This window comes from Meles meles, chromosome 7 (assembly GCF_922984935.1).
Source record: "Meles meles chromosome 7, mMelMel3.1 paternal haplotype, whole genome shotgun sequence".
Lineage (NCBI taxonomy): Eukaryota > Metazoa > Chordata > Mammalia > Carnivora > Mustelidae > Meles > Meles meles.
This window is the reverse complement of record NC_060072.1, coordinates 119,503,711-119,521,261: the sequence shown is the minus strand read 5'-3', so window position 1 is coordinate 119,521,261 and position 17,551 is coordinate 119,503,711. Positions and strand designations below refer to the sequence as shown.

Below are 17,551 nucleotides of genomic sequence, written 5' to 3'. Positions count from 1 at the left end.
CAATGAATACTGTTACGCTGAAAAAAATAAATTAATTTTAAAAAATCTTTTAAAAAAAATAAATAAAAGGAACATGTGTATGATAACAGCATAGTATTAAATTTGTGGCATCTCACTACTGGTAAGGCCACTGCAGTGAAGTGCTTAGAACAATACCTGGACATTGATTTCCATTCAGTCACATGGCAACTAGTAGAAATGGGAGCTAGGATGACCTTTAACTGCCTCTTGATTTTTTTCCACTGTTCTGACAATCATGCTCTACTCTATTCTGATATGAACAGCCTGTGTATGAAGAGTGGTAAAATGCAGTTCTAATATTTCATACTCTCCTAAAAGGAAATAGGCTACCATTCCCTCCTTCCATGCTAGAAACAGATGACAATTGCATGCAAATATTCCTATAAGAAATTTTATGCAAAATCTGCACCAAGAACTAAGACATCACTTGGAATGTTTGGGGATATTTAAAGTATTTAAGATCCTAAATCTGGTTTGATTTTTCTGGGGTTCTTCCCAGTTTAATGGATAGATTTAACTTAATATTTAAATAATCAACTTTTTTAAAAGACATTTTTAGAGAAGCCTAAAGTTTACCAAAAAATTGAGACAGAAGTACAGGTATTTCCCATGTACCCCTTACCCCCAGTGTAGCATAATTATTCCCATTATTAACATCGCTCACCAGAAAACACCCAAAGTCTGTCATCTACTTTAGGGTTCATCCTTAGTGGTGTACATTCCGTGGGTTTGGACAAATATGTGATGACATGTATCCATCATTATAATATCTCATAGAGTATTTTCATTGCCCTAAATATCCTCTATGCTTTGCCTATTCATCTTTCCCCACCTCCCCTCATCCCTGGAAACCAAAGATCTTTTTGTGTCTCCATAGCCTTTTTCAGAATGTCATATAGTTGGAATTATACAGCATGTAACCTTTTAATTTGGCTTTTCTCACTTAGTAATATGCACTTACGTTTCCTCCATGTATTTTCATGGCTTGATAGCTCATTTCTTTTAAGTGCTGAGTAATATTCCATTGTCTGGATGTACCATAGTTTATTTACCTGTTCACCTACTGAAGGACACGCAGGTTTTGGCAATTATGAATAAAGTTGCCGTACACATCCATGGGCAGATTTTTGTGTAGACATAAGTTTTCCAACTCTTTTGGATAAATACCAAGAAGCGCATATACTGGATCCTCTAGTAAGAGTATGTTTACTTTTATAAGAAGCTGCCAAGCTGTCTTCCAAAGAGGCTGGACCACTTTGCTTTCCCACCAGCAATGTTGAGTTTCTGCAGCTCCACATCCTCGCAAGCATTTTGTGGTGTTAGTGTTCTGAATTTTGGCCATTCTGATAGGTGTGTGGTGGTATCTTGTTTTAGTTAGCATTTCCCTGTGCTCGCTTCGGCAGCACATATACTAAAATTAGTTAGCATTTCCCTGATGATGTATGATGTGGAGAGTCTATTGCCATCTGTATATCTTCTTTGGTGAGGTGTCCGCTAAGGCCTTTGGACTATTTTTTAATCAAGTTGTTGATTTTTTTATTGTTGAGTTTTAAGAGTCCTTTGTATATTTTGGCTAATAGTCCTTTATCTGATGTGTCTTTCGCAAATATTTTTCCCAGTCTGGCACTTGTCTTCTTTTTTTTTTTTTTTTAACATTTTTTTTTATTTCTTATTTTTTTATAAACATATAATGTATTTTTATCCCCAGGGGTACAGGTCTGTGAATCACCAGGTTTACACACTTCACAGCACTCACCATAGCACATACCCTCCCCAATGTCCATAACCCCCCTCCCCCTCTCCCAACCCCCCTCCCCCCAGCAACCCCCAGTTTGTTTTGTGCGATTAAGAGTCACTTATGGTTTGTCTCCCTCCCAATCCCATCTTGTTTCATTTATTCTTCTCCTATCCCCCTAACCCCCCATGTTGCATCTCCATATCCTCATATCAGGGAGATCATATGATAGTTGTCTTTCTCCGATTGACTTATTTCACTAAGCATGATAGCCTCTACTGGCACTTGTCTTCTAATCCTCTTGAGATCATCTTTCACGGAATGAGAAGTTTTCGTTTTCGTGAAGTGCAGCTTTTCAATTCTTTCTTTCTTTGGTGTTATATCTAAAAAAGGCATTGTCATACCTAGGGTCATCTACGTTTTCCCCTGTTATCTTCTAGGAGCTTTATAGTTTTGCATTTTTTTTTATTTTATTTTATTTTATTTTATTTTATTTTTTTTCTCATTTTATTTATTTTTTCAGCGTAACAGTATTCATTCTTTTTGCACAACACCCAGTGCTCCATGCAAAACGTGCCCTCTCCATTACCCACCACCTGTTCCCCCAAACTCCCACCCCTGACCCTTCAAAACCCTCAGGTTGTTTTTCAGTTAAGGTCAGGAACACGGCAGGGATGTCCATTATCACCACTGCTATTCAACATAGTACTAGAAGTCCTAGCCTCAGCAATCAGACAACAAAAAGAAATTAAAGGCATCCAAATTGGTAAAGAAGAAGTCAAACTATCACTCTTCGCAGATGATATGATACTATATGTGGAAAACCCAAAAGACTCCACTCCAAAACTGCTAGAACTTGTTCAGGAATTCAGTAAAGTGTCAGGATATAAAATCAATGCACAGAAATCAGTTGCATTTCTGTACACCAACAAGACTGAAGAAAGAGAAATTAAGGAGTCAATCCCATTTACAATTGTACCCAAAACTATAAGATACCTAGGAAAAACCTAACCAAAGAGACTAAGAATCTATACACAGAAAATTATAAAGTACTCATGAAAGAAATTGAGGAAGACACAAAAAAATGGAAAAATGTTCCATGCTCCTGGATTGGAAGAATAAATATTGTGAAAATGTCTATGCTACCTAAAGCAATCTACACATTTAATGCAATCCCTATCAAAATACCATCCATTTTTTTCAAAGAAATGGAACAAATAATCCTAAAATTTATATGGAACCAGAAAAGACCTCGAATAGCCAAAGGAATATTGAAGAACAAAGCCAAAGTTGGTGGCATCACAATTCCGGACTTCAAGCTCTATTACAAAGCTGTCATCATCAAGACAGCATGGTACTGGCACAAAAACAGACACATAGATCAGTGGAACAGAATAGAGAGCCCAGAAATCGACCCTCAACTCTATGGTCAACTAATCTTCGACAAAGCAGGAAAGAATGTCCAATGGAAAAAAGACAGCCTCTTCAATAAATGGTGCTGGGAAAATTGGACAGCCACATGCAGAAAAATGAAATTGGACCACTTCCTTACACCACACACAAATATAGTTTTGCATTTTACAGTTAGGTTTGTGATCCGTTTTGAGTTAATTTTTGGGAGGAGTGTAAGGTCTGTGTCTAGATTCAGGACATTATGCATGTCCTGAATGTTCAGTTTTTCCATTACTTTTTTTTAATTTGGTGTTTAAATTCATTTTAGTTAACATATAATGTTATTATTATTTCAGGGGTAGAATTTAGTGATTGAGTAGTTCCACATAACACCCAGTGTTCATTCTATCAAGTGCTCTCCTTAATGCCCATCACCCCATTAACCCATCTACCCACCCACCTCCCGTTCAGCAACCCTCTGTTTGTTTCTAGAGCTAAGAGTCTCTTATGCTTTGCCTCCCTCTCTGTTTCAATCTTATTTTATTTTTCCTTCCCTTACCCTGTGTTCATCTATTTTGTTTCTTAAATTCCACATATGTGAAATCATGGTGTTTGTCTTGCTCTGACTGACTTGTTTTGCTTAACATAATACCCTCTATTTCCATCCATGACATTGCAAATGACAAGATTTCACTCTTCTTGATGGCTGAGCTATAGTCCATTGTACTTATATACACCATATCTTTTTTTTTCACTATTTTTTTATTTTTTTAATTTCTTTTCAGTGTAACAGTATTCATTGTTTTGCACCACACCCAGTGCTCCATGCAATATGTGCCCTCCTTAATACCCACCACCTGGCTCCCCCAACCTCCCACCCCTCGCCCCTTCAAAACCCTCAGGTTGTTTTTCAGAGTCCATAGTCTCTCATGGTTCATCTCCCCTTCCTATTTCCCACAACTCCCTTCTCTCCATCTCCCCATGTCCTCCATGTTCTTTGTTATGCTCCACAAATAAGTGAAACCATATGATAATTGATTGTCTCTGCTTGACTTATTTCACTCAACATAATCTCTTCCAGTCCCATCCATGTTGATACAAAAGTTGGGTATTCATCCTTTCTGATGGAGGCATAGTACACCATATCTTCTTTATCCATTTGTCTGTCAGTAGCCATCTGGGCCTGTTCCATAGTTTGGCTATTGGGGACATTGCCGCTATAAACATTGGGGTGCAGGTACCCCTTCAAATCACTATTTTTGTATCCTTTGGGTAAATACCTAGTAGTGCAATTGCTGGGCCATAGGGGTAGTTCTTTAACTTTTTGAGGAACCTCCATCCTGTTTCCCAGAGTGGCTGCAATAGTTTGCATTCCCACCCACAGTGTAAGAGGGCTCCCTTTCTCCACATCCTCGCCAACATCTGTTTTTTTCCCAACTTGTTAATTTTAGCCATTCTGACTGGTGTGAGGTGGTATCTCATTGTAGTTTTGATTTGTCTTTCCTTGATGCCAAGTGATATTGAGCATTTTTTCATGTGTCTGTTAGCCATTTGTATGTCTTCTTTGGAGAAATGTCTGCTCATGTCTTCTGCCCATTTCTTGACTGGATTTTTTGATTTTTGGGTATTGAGTTTGGTAAGTTCCTTATGGAATTTGGATACTAGCCCTTCATCTGGTATGTCATTTGCAAATATCTTCTCCTATTCTGTAGGTTGCCTTTTAGTTTTGTTGATTTTGTTTCCTTTGCTGTGCTAAAGCTTTTTATCTTGACGAAGTTCCAGTAGTTCATTTTTGCTTTTATTTCCTGTTCCATCACTGTTGTTGAAAAGACTATCTTTACTCCATTGTATTGCCCCTGCTCCTTTGTCAAAGACCAGTTGACTTTATTTATAAAGATATTTCTGGCTCTCTGTTCCACTGTCCGTTCCTGTATTCTCACACCAGTACCACACTGTTTTGATTACTATAGCTTTATAGTAAGTCTCAAAGTCAGATAGTGTCAGTCCTCCAACTTTATTTTTCACCTCTCATATTGTGTTGGCTATTCTGTGTCTTTTGCCTCTCCATATAAACTTGTTTGCCAGTATCCATAAAAGGACTCTCAGATTTGGGTTGGAATTCCACTAAATCAAGTTGGGAAGAACTGGTATCTTGACAGTAATAAGTCTTCCTATCCTCAAACAATGAATATCTGTCCATTTATTTACTTCTTTGATTTTGTTCATCAGAGTTTTATAGTTTTCCTTGTATAAATCTTATACATACTTTGTTAGATTTATACATAAGTATTTCAGCTCTTTTGGTGCTAAGTTAATATTTATCAATCCACTTTTAAATTTTTGAAGGAAATTAAGAATGGTGTAGAAAACAAAATAGATTCCGTTTCAAAGAGTCACCGGTACCTTCCTTAAATCAGGAATCAATTATGAAAAATGCAAAAATAGAAGCTTAACCTCAGAATCAATCGGATATTCTGTAATTAAATCAGTGATGAAGAAATAGAAGTAGGACACTCTAGAACTTATTCCTCCAGTGTGCCAAAAGGATGCATTTTTGAAGACAATAAATTATTGCCCCTGGGGACACAGCATTACAGTTACATGAATAGTGTTGTGTTGATCTATTTGCATACTTGGTGAGTCTATAGTTAAAGGCATTGTAAACTTCTGTAGGTCCCTACCATTTCTACTTTGATTTCTCAAGGTTTTTGTTTTTTTAAGATTCTATTTATTTAGTTAGTTTAGAGAGAGAAGTGGGGGGCCAGAGGAAGGAAGAGAGAATCCCAAGCAGAGTCTATGCTGAGTGTGGAGCCTGATGTGGAACTCAAAGTTACCACCTTGAGATCATGACCTGAGCTGAAAACCAAGAGTCAGACTCTTAACCAACTGAGCCACCCAGGTGCCCCAGTTTTTTTTTTTTTTCCTTAAAGGAAATTTGTTAAATTTCACCTGAAGAAGCCATAGGTTATAATAAATAAGAAAAGGAAATTTTAGAATGTTAATATATATGTAAATTTTTTATGTAACAAAAAGTTCTTTAAGAATCCTCATGAAAGAAAATAATAAGAACTAAAAAAATGTTTCATTGCAGAGGTCAAATAAAGTTAAACTTTGTAAAGTCCATTATTACTAATCAACACAGTAAAATCCTATAAAAATCGGGGCCCTAATCATTCTGAATTAGTAAAACATTTGAATTCTAGAATCTGTTTTTAATTCAGATAGTCATTACTTTCAGGTATACAACTAATAAAGTATTTCACAGTAGACATTCTGCCACACCAGTAACATCAGATTATCCTCAGAAGCCCTTAGTTTTTTAAGTCTTGGTGGATTCAACATGCTCTCTGCACTTCATAAATTGTCAAAGGGCAAACTTTATTCCGGAAGGCTGAAGTATCGCAAACTCTGAATCAGTGGGGCACAGTTAAAGGAGATTTTGCAAATGTTTTATATCCAGTACTACTGTCAGTTTGAAATATCATGCTACCTAGCAAAGGAGGTTTAGAATACAAAAATATAAGTTTTTTTAAAGCATATTCATAGTCACAGATACATAAGGAAATTATAGACTGCTCAAAAAAATAGACATGGTTTGGATTTTTATCTTAAGTTATTTACAAGAATTCTAAAAAGAAAAATTGCTTAAAAATTTGCTTAAAAAAAGTGATTCTTTTAAATAAGCAAACATCCAATATTTTTCAAAAATAGAAACAAAAATTTTCATTTAACTCTCAAGCCTGTCCATTCTATAATTTTCTCTTCTTGGGACAGCTGGATGGCTCAGTGGGTTAAAGCCTTGGCCTTCGGCTCAGGTCATGATCCCAGGGTCCTGGGATCGAGCCCCGCATCGGGCTGCTCAGTGGGGAGCCTGCTTCCCTTCCTCTCTCTGCCTGCCTGTCTACTTGTGATCTCTGTCTGTCAAATAAATAAATAAATAAATCTTTAAAAAAAAAAAAACAAACAATGATTCTTTTAAATAAGCAAACATCCAATATTTTTCAAAAATATGGCCAACGGACACATGAAAAAGTGCTCCACGTCACTCGGCATCAGGGAAATACAAATCAAAACCACAATGAGATATCACCTCACACCAGTCAGAATGGCTAAAATTAACAAGTCAGGAAATGACAGATGCTGGCGAGGATGTGGAGAAAGGGGAACCCTCCTCCACTGTTGGTGGGAATGCAAGCTGGTGCAACCACTCTGGAAAACAGCATGGAGGTTCCTCAAAATGTTGAAAATAGAACTACCCTATGACCCAGCAATTGCACTACTGGGTATTTACCCTAAAGATACAGACATAGTGATCCGAAGGGGCACGTGTACCCGAATGTTTATAGCAGCAATGTCTACAATAGCCAGACTATGGAAAGAACCTAGATGTCCATCAACAGATGAATGGATAAAGAAGAGGTGGTATATATACACAATGGAATACTATGCAGCCATCAAAAGAAATGAAATCTTGCCATTTGCGACGACGTGGATGGAACTAGAGCGTATCATGCTTAGTGAAATAAGTCAATCGGAGAAAGACAACTATCATATGATCTCCCTGATATGAGGACATGGAGAAGCAACATGGGGGGGTAGGGGGATAGGAGAAGAGTAAATGAAACAAGATGGGATTGGGAGGGAGACAAACCATAAATGACTCTTAATCTCACAAAACAAACTGGGGGTTGCTGGGGGGAGGTGGGATTGGGAGAGGGGGAGCGGGCTATGGACATTGGGGAGGGGAGGCAAACCATAAGAGACTATGGACTCTGAAAAACAACCTGAGGGTTTTGAAGGGTCAGGGGTGGGAGGTTGGGGCAACCTGAGGCTTTTGAAGGGTCAGGGGTGGGAGGTTGGGGGAACAGGTGGTGGGTAATAGGGAGGGCACGTTTTGCATGGAGCACTGGGTGTTGTGCAAAAAGAATGAATACTGTTACGCTGAAAAAATAAATAAAATGGGAAAAAAAATAGAAACAAAAATTTTCATTTAACTCTCAAGCCTGTTCATTCTATAATTTGCTCTTATTGGGGCACCTGGGTGGCTCAGTGGGTTAAAGCCTCTGCCCTCAGCTCAGGTCATGATCTCAGGGTCCTGGGATCAAGCCCCACATCAGGCTCTCTGCTCAGCGGGGAACCTGCTTCCTCCTCTCTCTCTGCCTGCTTCTCTGCCTACTTGTGATCTCTGTCAAATAAATAAATAAAGCATTTAAAAAAAAATAATAATAATAATTTGCTCTTATTATGTCAGATATTCAGGTTTACTTTTTGTTGTTTTATGCTAGCTAGTATCCTAAAAGAATAAATTCATATCTCCTTGTGTGAGAAATTCAATATAGATTGATTTATGAAAATAATAACTTGCTGGTAGAATATTATGAGCACCCTGTCATATTACAAAATTACTAGTATTTTGTTTATTAATGATGAAGGCGAAAAAGAAAACAGAACATAATGAGAACAGACAGCTGTATTACGCTATGGATTATAAGCAGCTTAAGTAATGGAATCACATGTTGATTGTGGTGCCAATAATAAAGCACCTGCAGTGGCTGACTTGGACTTCTGCCACTGTAACCGGCTAAAATCAATAGGATGGATTAGGTACTCTGGCAAGGAGAATGTCCCAAATGTTGATTTCCTACTTACCTGCACAAATGGGAAATTAATACCAGACAAAACATAAAGTGATTTCCAAAACAATTTCATGTGGCTAATCGAGTTCCATTAGAAGTAGGTCATTTTAGAGACATCACCAACAGAAAATTCTCTGATTCCAGTTGCCTTGCTGGCTGATAATAAAGATACCGTCATAAACTTTGGAGGATTTGGTGGTTTGATTTTATTCATATGGGATCAGGTGTTCAGTCTATTACATGCAGGCTGGTTCTCAAGCAAAACTTTTAATTTATATGGATTTGGATTTCAATAAAGGTAATATATGTTTATGAAGGATTTTGAGATTGTAATAAAACTTTCTTTGGTAGTCTTTTTATCTTTTTTTTAAAAGATTTTATTTATTTATTTTATCTATTTATTTATTTGTCAGAGACAGAAAAAGTATGCACAAGCAGGCAGAGTGGCAGGCAGAGGTGGAGAGAGAATCAGGCTCCCTGCCAAGCAAGGAGCCCAATGCGGGACTCAATCCCAGGATCATGACCTGAGCTGAAGGCAGCGGCTTAATCGACTGAGCCACCAGGTGTCCCGATAGTCTTTTTCAGTAAGAAATTCAAATGAGGGTAGAGATGTGATTTACAATAAGTTATCTTTTAGGAACTCTTTTTTTTTTTTTTTTGAAGAAATAAATCAAATATGGAAAAGCACTCTTAGTTAAATAATATTAATTGGCAAAATAGTATTACATTTTAGGATTGTCAGGCTTAAATGGCTCCATATGTAAAAATGGTTCATTCAGGAGCATCTGGGTGGCTCATTTGGTTAAGTGTCCAACTCTTGGTTTCAGCTCAGGTCATGATCTCATTGGATGGAGCCCCACGTCAAGCCACATGGCAGTCTCCATGCTTAGCAAGGAGTCTGCTTGAAGATTCTCTCCCTTTACCCTTCCCCCTCACTCACACGCCCCTCTGTCTCAAATAAACAAATCTTAAAAAACTATATGGTTCACTCAGTGAACTCCAGTTTTTCTGTATTTCCTTTATTTTTTGAATCCTGCCCTATATTTATCCATATAAAATTCTACAGAAAATGTATCCGTGTATTTCAGTAAGGAAAAGAACTTAAAGAAGCATGCATGGGAGGTCTTTGTGGGCCAGACCCAGATCTGGCTCCTGTTACTCATTTCCCCCAGTACTTGTTCTTGTGGTCTGACCTCTGTCATATGGCTACAGCTAACTGCAGGGGTGTCTTGAAAACATAATCTAATTACATACTACTCACTGTGTGATGGCAATAACTTTAGAGTGTCATTTCCAAATTAGAAAGAGCATTAAATAATTAATGACACATCGTTACCAATGGAAAGATTCTATTATGGTGTACAAGTCCCCTTCAATATGTATATGTTTATAAAAGTAATGTATATTTCTAATTTTATTTTTGTTTTCTTTGTCTAATTAACCATACAAAAAGAAGGGGAGATTTGTGGTTTAGTGGAAAAGACATGGGAGTTTGAAGTCAGACAGCACGTGTTTGAATCCTGACTTTATCATTTACTGGCCATGTGACTTTTAAGTTATTTAACCTTTCTGACCCTCCTGTTTTCTCTTTTATGAAATAGAGATGAGTATCATTGTATTGTTTTAAGGATCAAATATAAAGTGGGTGGTATAATATCTGGCACAAAGCATAGGGACTCGGATAGCTTTGGTAATATTTTTTTGATGTTTTAAATTCAAAATATATGATCTTTCTTATACAGGAACACCAGATGCATTCTCCCAGTTACTCACCTGCCCGTATTGTGATAGAGGCTATAAACGCTTTACCTCTCTGAAAGAACACATTAAATATCGCCATGAAAAGAATGAAGATAATTTTAGTTGCTCCCTGTGCAGTTACACCTTTGCGTACAGAACCCAACTTGAACGTCACATGACATCACATAAATCAGGAAGAGATCAAGTAAGTGAAATCAATCATCCATAGAAGGCAAGAGTTTTAATATACTTAAAAGGATGTAGTAGAAAGCATCTTATCTGCAGCCTTATAAGAATTAGTGATTATTTGAATTATCTGGTCATTTCTGAGTTACAAAGTACGTGTGAACATTATTGTTGAGGTCCCTAAGTTTTTTTAAATTCTTTTTCAGATAAGCTCCTTTTTTGTAAATTTAATTATTTTGCTTATACTGTAACAAATATTTCCCTGAAGTTTAAAACTAGATTTCAAAGTGCATTCTACCAAAATGCTCAGTGTAGGAAAAATAAATACTGGTTTCATAAACCATATGACTAAGTACTGACCAAATTGAGAAGAAAGGCAAATAATAATAATAAAAGTTACTTTTCTGGGAACCAAAGACTACTTTATTTATTCTCAGTATAAGTTACTGTGTTCTATTTACTGTAGGAAGGGAAGTTGCTTCCTTTAAGAATCTAAAGTTTAGATTCTAAACATTCTTATTCTGAAGAATCATTTTTCTCATGGTTTGTTCTATCCCTATATCACGTTGCCTCAATTTCTAGTATATAAAATAAGACTATTCTTCTAGAAGTTAAGTTTGAACTGTTGGCTCTGTACTTAAGGATTAAAGGCCAAGAAGCTCTTGCCAATTGCCCTTCTTTTAGAAGATCCTGATAAGTATCAGGTCTAAACAATCAGATTAATATCAACATGATTCTAACTTTAAAAATCAGAGAATTGTTCAGCTGCACAGTGTATTTTAAGTGTATATGTTATTGTTGTGGCACATGTCTAGTTTCTTGTATCAAAGGATTATGACTATCTATAAATGCGAATCTGTGAGAATTCTGCCCTATATGTGTACCTCATACAGTCCTGTATCTCATAGAGCACAAGTTAGACCCTTTCTAAGATGATGGCTAAACCAAACAACAACAAAAAAAATCACAGCAGAAAAAGAATCATCAATCAGGGTCAACCTATCTTCTCAGGACCTTGACAACTACACTCACAAAATCACAAAATAAAGGGGGAGCAGATGGCAATCAGGAAGTATAGAACCACGATTTCCTTAGATAGGTTAATGGGTAAGTCCACCTGAAGTTGGGAAGAATACCAAAAGAAGGAAGAAATTGATACAGAGAAGGAACTCCTGAAGACAAAGACCATCTGCCCCTCTGCAAGTCTTATTGGGGATGATGCGTTTTCCATCTGACTACAGTACAGCCAAGCCTTGGGAAAAGAGCCTGTTTGTGTGACAGTTGGGGGGCAGGCACCAACTACACCTGTTATCCCCAAATCCTGTCTCTACCAAGGGCCATTGTCAAAGAAATGATCTGCAAAGCACAGGTAGAGCTAACGGTGAAAACAGATGTCATTATAGAAACAAATCATAAGATCAAAGATGAGCGTAAGAGCCAATTTTGTGGCAATTTTTCGGATGAGTGACAGGCAGTAGGTTTTACATAAAGTATGTGATCAGGCAAAAGTAAGAAAGGAGCTATGGTTAATATGGGCACTAAAAATGTGAGGAAATATGACTGGGATGTCTTAGAAACAATTTAGGTTATGGGGCAGCAAACTTGAGTTTGAAAACCATGCCATGGCTTAAAGATAAGCATTTCCATGTATTATTAATTTATTCATTAAACAAATATTTGTGTTTCTATTACATGTCAGAACCTGTTCTGTGTTCGGAACCTGTTCAGTGTTAAAAGGCACAATAGTGAAAAAGATAGGCAAAGATCAAGAAAGTAGGGAGCATATATTAGGTGATGTAAAATACAAGAACAGAGATAGTAGAGATATCTAGAGATAGAAAAAAAAGCAGAAGGTAGAAAGTGAAGAAAGCTGCTACTTTTTTAAGGACAGAGAGACCTTTCTAAGAATGGGACATCTGAACAAAGACCAAATGAAAAGAAGCAGCCAGTCATAGGATGATTGGGGGAGGGTATTCCAGTCAAAGGGAACAGAGGGAAACATGAAAAGGCCTTGAGTCAGGAGCCTGCCCAGCATCCCCAAAGGATAGCAAGGAAACCAGTGTGAATAAAGGGGAGGAAGATAGGTGAGACCAGGAAGTATTTGGGGCTGGATGATATACCCCCTTGTATAGACCCTGGTAGAGACTTTTTATTTTATTCTACAGTATGACAGGGAAACCTTTGAAGGTTACTGAATTTTGTCTTTATTTTTTGTTTTTTATTTTTAAGGGAACACTGGCTGTTGGGTGGAAAGTAGATCAAGAAAGATAAGAATGGAAACAGGGAGACCATTTGGAGGCTATTGCTATAATCCAGGCCAAACGTGGTGGTGGCTTTGAAATCACTGGTAGTGACTGACAGGACACTGACAAATGTTGGATACAAAGTATATTCAGGTGGCTTGCTGATGGAGTGAGTAAGGGAGTTAAAGAGAAGAATCAAGGATTACTCCATAGTTTGGGTCCTAAGCAATAATCAAATAAATGATGGTGTCCTTCACAAAGACAGGAAACACCAGAGGAGGACCTGACTCTCAAAAGGGAAATTAAGAGCTCGGTGTTAATCATGCTAAGTTTCACATGCCCATTGCTTTCTGACTGGTGGTATCAAGGACTCAATTGGTTCTGAAAGTCTGGAGTTAAGGGGAGGAGTCTAGAGATACACGTTGGGAGTTGACACCATATATTTGGTGCCTACAGTCATCGGTTTGGATGAAGCAGGGCCTGTTACATAGTAAGTACTCATTCTCTTTCCTTCCTGTAAGGAGAACGAAAGAAGGGAGATTCCAGCTAGAGGAGCATGAAGCAAGTAGTACTTGAGTTAAGCCTTTGAAGTATGGTTAGAATCCTAATAATCAAAATTACAGGGAAACATAGCCAAGAAATAAGAAATAGTATAAATTAAAGCAAGGAGATAGAGAAGAGTAGTCCATGTGCAAAAAACTAAGTGACTAAGTGACTGAGGCATGAACTTCTTACAGGGAACTGGTGAAGAATCAGCCTGGAAACTCAGGTAACCTCGGAATGTATAGGCTCAGAATCTGTATTCAGGGGTTCATGGGGGGAGCCTTTAGAGGTTTATGAGCAATTTATGGTTTATGAGGTTTATGATAGAACTCAGTTCAAGCAGTGCTTTTGTATGATTAATCTAATGAACAAAAAAAAAAATCAGAAACAGACTCATAAACACAGAGAACATACTGGTGGTTGCCAAAGGAGAGGGAGGGAGGTGGGCAAAATGGGTAAAAGGGAGTAGGAGGTCCAGACTTCCACTTATAGAATGAATAAGTCATGGGGATGAAAGGTGCAGCATTGAGAAGCTAGTCAATGGCATTGTGATAGTGTTCTGTGGTGACAGATGGTAGACACTTGTGATGAGCATAGCATAACATACGGACTTGTTGACTCACTGTGTTGTATGCTGAAACTAATGTAACACTGTATGTCAATTAGACTTGACTGGGAAACATTTCATAATAATAAATTTAATGATGGATAAAGAAAAGTAAATAAATAAAGTAATGGGACCTGGAAAAAATATCTAAGATTGCAGAATATATTTGAAATACGTAAAAATGAGAATTCGATAAACCAGACAGAAAGCTGTTACAATACGCCATGTTTGGATGAAAAGATGGAGGTATTTTTTTAAATTCATCAGATTAAAGTACATTTTGAAAGTACCAAGTATCTAAGAGATAGGATAAACTATTGGAAAAAGCCTGGCTGCAGAAGAGATAATCTCTAGTTTCTAGTAACATATAAACTATCTTACTTGTGCTAAATACTATATTACTCAATAAAGCATGATTCTAATACTCTAAATTAGCAAGTGGAGATTTTTCTTTATATCAAAATTCTGATGCTACTATCATCCTTCTTTTTGGTGCAGTATTCCAAGTGTCAGATTTTTGTGACTGCCTCAATTTGAAGCCTTTGAGAAGCAGAATTCATCAAAATGCTTTTAGCAGATTGGCTATTCTTTTATGTCCAAAGCTTTTTTGCCTTGTAATTAAAATATCAATTCTTTCTTACAGAGACATGTGACACAATCTGGTGGTAATCGTAAATTCAAGTGCACTGAATGTGGAAAAGCTTTCAAATACAAACATCATCTAAAAGAGCACTTAAGAATCCACAGTGGTAAATATTTCTTTTCTGTCTACACCTTGAATATCATAGCATATATGGTAATAAATAAATCTGTTGTATCGTGGTCTACACACATGGTCAGAAACTTCGCTTTTCTTGTAGAATAAAGACTAACCTGGAGAAATTTTTTATTTATAAATGGTATTTTATTGGAATCTTGATATTTAACTAAAGCATAATAAGCTAATATAATATGACATACTCCAAATTTCTTAATCAGAATATAGCATGTTTTAACAAGAAGTGCAACCTCCTTGAGCTTTCTGATGAATGCTAATTCCATTGCCTCTTGTGCACAGTTAACGAGGGAGTGAAAAAGGGTATAGAGGTGCAATTTGCACAAGAAAGTAAGGAGGCCAAGATGTTCTTTACCTGAGAGAAATAGAAGTGGGAACTCCAGATGGGAAGTGGTCAGGGTGATGCGGAGTCACCCAGACAGGGCAGCATCAAAAATTTTAAAGAAAAATATGTTTACCTACCATTTCACCTTTCTATTCCACATCCTTTTCTAATTTTTACTTACAAAATGACATTATATGATAAAAATATGTCTGTTTTGGAAACTTAGAAACAAACAGAGCTGTATTTGCAGGTCTTAGGGGCTCTACTTCAAAAGCTATAAAAAAAACTCCGTAGCATCTCACATTGCACTGTGACATCCATTCATCTGATTAATTTTGGTATGTTATTTTAGATTTATTAAGTAGTAGTGAAAAAGAACTCTTTTCTAATTAATGAGAAATGATGGCTGTCTGCATGTGGCTTATTTTGTGGAAATGATTGTATTGACATTTAAATCTTACAAACATCCTACAAAAAGAGTACAACAGGTGGCTTTGTGAGGGGTGAGTAGTAATATCTGTGTTTTATTTTGGAACTACATTTCTAGAAGCTTCACTGTCTTGTTTGTTGAGGGCTAATAAGGTTAAAGTTACCAATTTGTTTAAACCAAGATTCTTGCAAAAACATTTATTTATCTGCACACTTAAATGTTCCTGGAAATAAGAAGTTGTCTTTTGTAGTCTGCCACAACATCCTATTTCTTAGCTTCTTGGGCTATCAAAAAAATTTTCATCAAGAATATATTTTTAATGACCTGCTTTCTTACTACAGATGATTTGAAGTTGTTGATAGAGATAGAGTTCAAGAGCATTTTCTTAAATGTTGAGATTGGAGTAGAGGGGGAAAAATAAAATTTAAAGTAAGATTCATGTACAAAATGAGTGTCATATGGTCCTACTGCAGTTTTAGAGGCTCTGGATCTGTCAGACCTGCAGAGGGTCAGAATTGGGAAGCATGCATCACACCAGGGATTGCAATGCAAGGCAGAAACAGGAAGTTGGTATTGCAGAATTCTGCGTTGATATTCAAGAATCCGTCTCAGTCAAGTAGTAAGTAGGGAGCTACTGTCTATAGTACAGACAGAAAGTGGACAAGAGCTCCAAGCTTGTTAGCAGTACACCGCTGCTGCTGCTGCTGAAGTAGCTGGTGCGAATCAGGTCACATCACGGAGCACAGGGCATCACCGTACTCTTCACTGTCTGGTCATTATGTATTTACGTGATAGTCTTATCCTTAAGGATATGTAATGTGAAGCTATATACCTCTAATACAGCAAGAAATTTTAATTTTAAAATATATTGGGAAAATAAAGTTAAGGAAGTGACACAGGCATGAAGTAAACATGAAATAAAATGGATATACCATGAAAGGCCAAGCACATGCTGGAAGCAGACCACACATTGACTCTTAAGGTTTAGGAAATCAGAAAACTGTGATCAATAACCATGACCCAGACTGTCTGCAAGTAAAAGGAATTAGTTGCTAGGAAAAGTGCAACTCTTCCCACTATGAAGCCCATAGAGAAACAAAATGCATTTTATATCATTTTCCAAAGTATCCTTAAAATAGTACAGCAGAAAAATTGATAGGGTTTTCTTTTTAAAGTAAGATTCTCCATGGACGCCTGGGTGGCTCAGTCAGTTAAGTGGCTGCCTTCGGCTTGAATGATCAGGTCAGGATCCCAAGTCCCCCACCAGGCTCCTTATTCATTGGGGAGCCTGCTTCTCCCTCTGCCTTCCTCTCCCCCTGCTTGTGCGCTTTCTCTCTCTCTCTCTCTCTCTGACAAATAAATAAAATCCTTAAAAAAATAAAAATAAAATAAGATTCTACAGTAGGAAGCCAGTGATATTTCACCAAAATGCAATTCAGAAAAAGTATTTCTCCAGAGTAGCTGCTTGGATACAATCCAGGTATACAGCTCTCTGATGGCCTGGTTTTCCAAAGGAAGATTTCTGAGCTGGGGTTTCTCAGTGTCATCCCAGGATGGTACCAGTCTGTAAGCCTTTTTGAGACTTTTTCTGGAAGTGCTAAATACAGAAATTGCAAGTAATTTAGAAACTAGTAGATGAAGAAAATACTGTGACAATTTTATTATATTTTTTTATACAACATTGATCTTACAGTAGATTGGAAATTTAACACACAAAAAAATGGGGGGGGGGGCGGATAAAAAGGTCCTTCACCGCAGATTTGAAAGAGCTGTTTAGAGTCTCAAATAATGGATGAGCTTCATATCCTTCAAGAAACCTCTGTAATCTTTTTTTGTCAGCTCAGTTTCTAATCAGGGTCTTCAAATTATACTCCATAAAATTACCTGGATTGTTGCTATCTTCCAACACCACTAAAAT

The 17,551-nt window shown here is 37.1% G+C and overlaps 1 protein-coding gene across 4 annotated transcripts in view; it reads left to right on the top strand.

Moving 5' to 3' along the window:
* The window catches only part of ZEB1 (zinc finger E-box binding homeobox 1), a 197,214-nt gene that overhangs the window by 169,206 nt on the left and 10,457 nt on the right, over positions 1-17,551 (top strand). For all 4 annotated transcript variants that reach the window (XM_046011951.1, XM_046011949.1, XM_046011950.1 and 1 more), the window contains exons 5-6: positions 10,527-10,729; positions 14,747-14,852. In XM_046011951.1, the coding sequence (XP_045867907.1) occupies positions 10,527-10,729; positions 14,747-14,852 (309 nt within the window). The remainder of the gene's footprint in view (positions 1-10,526; positions 10,730-14,746; positions 14,853-17,551) is intronic.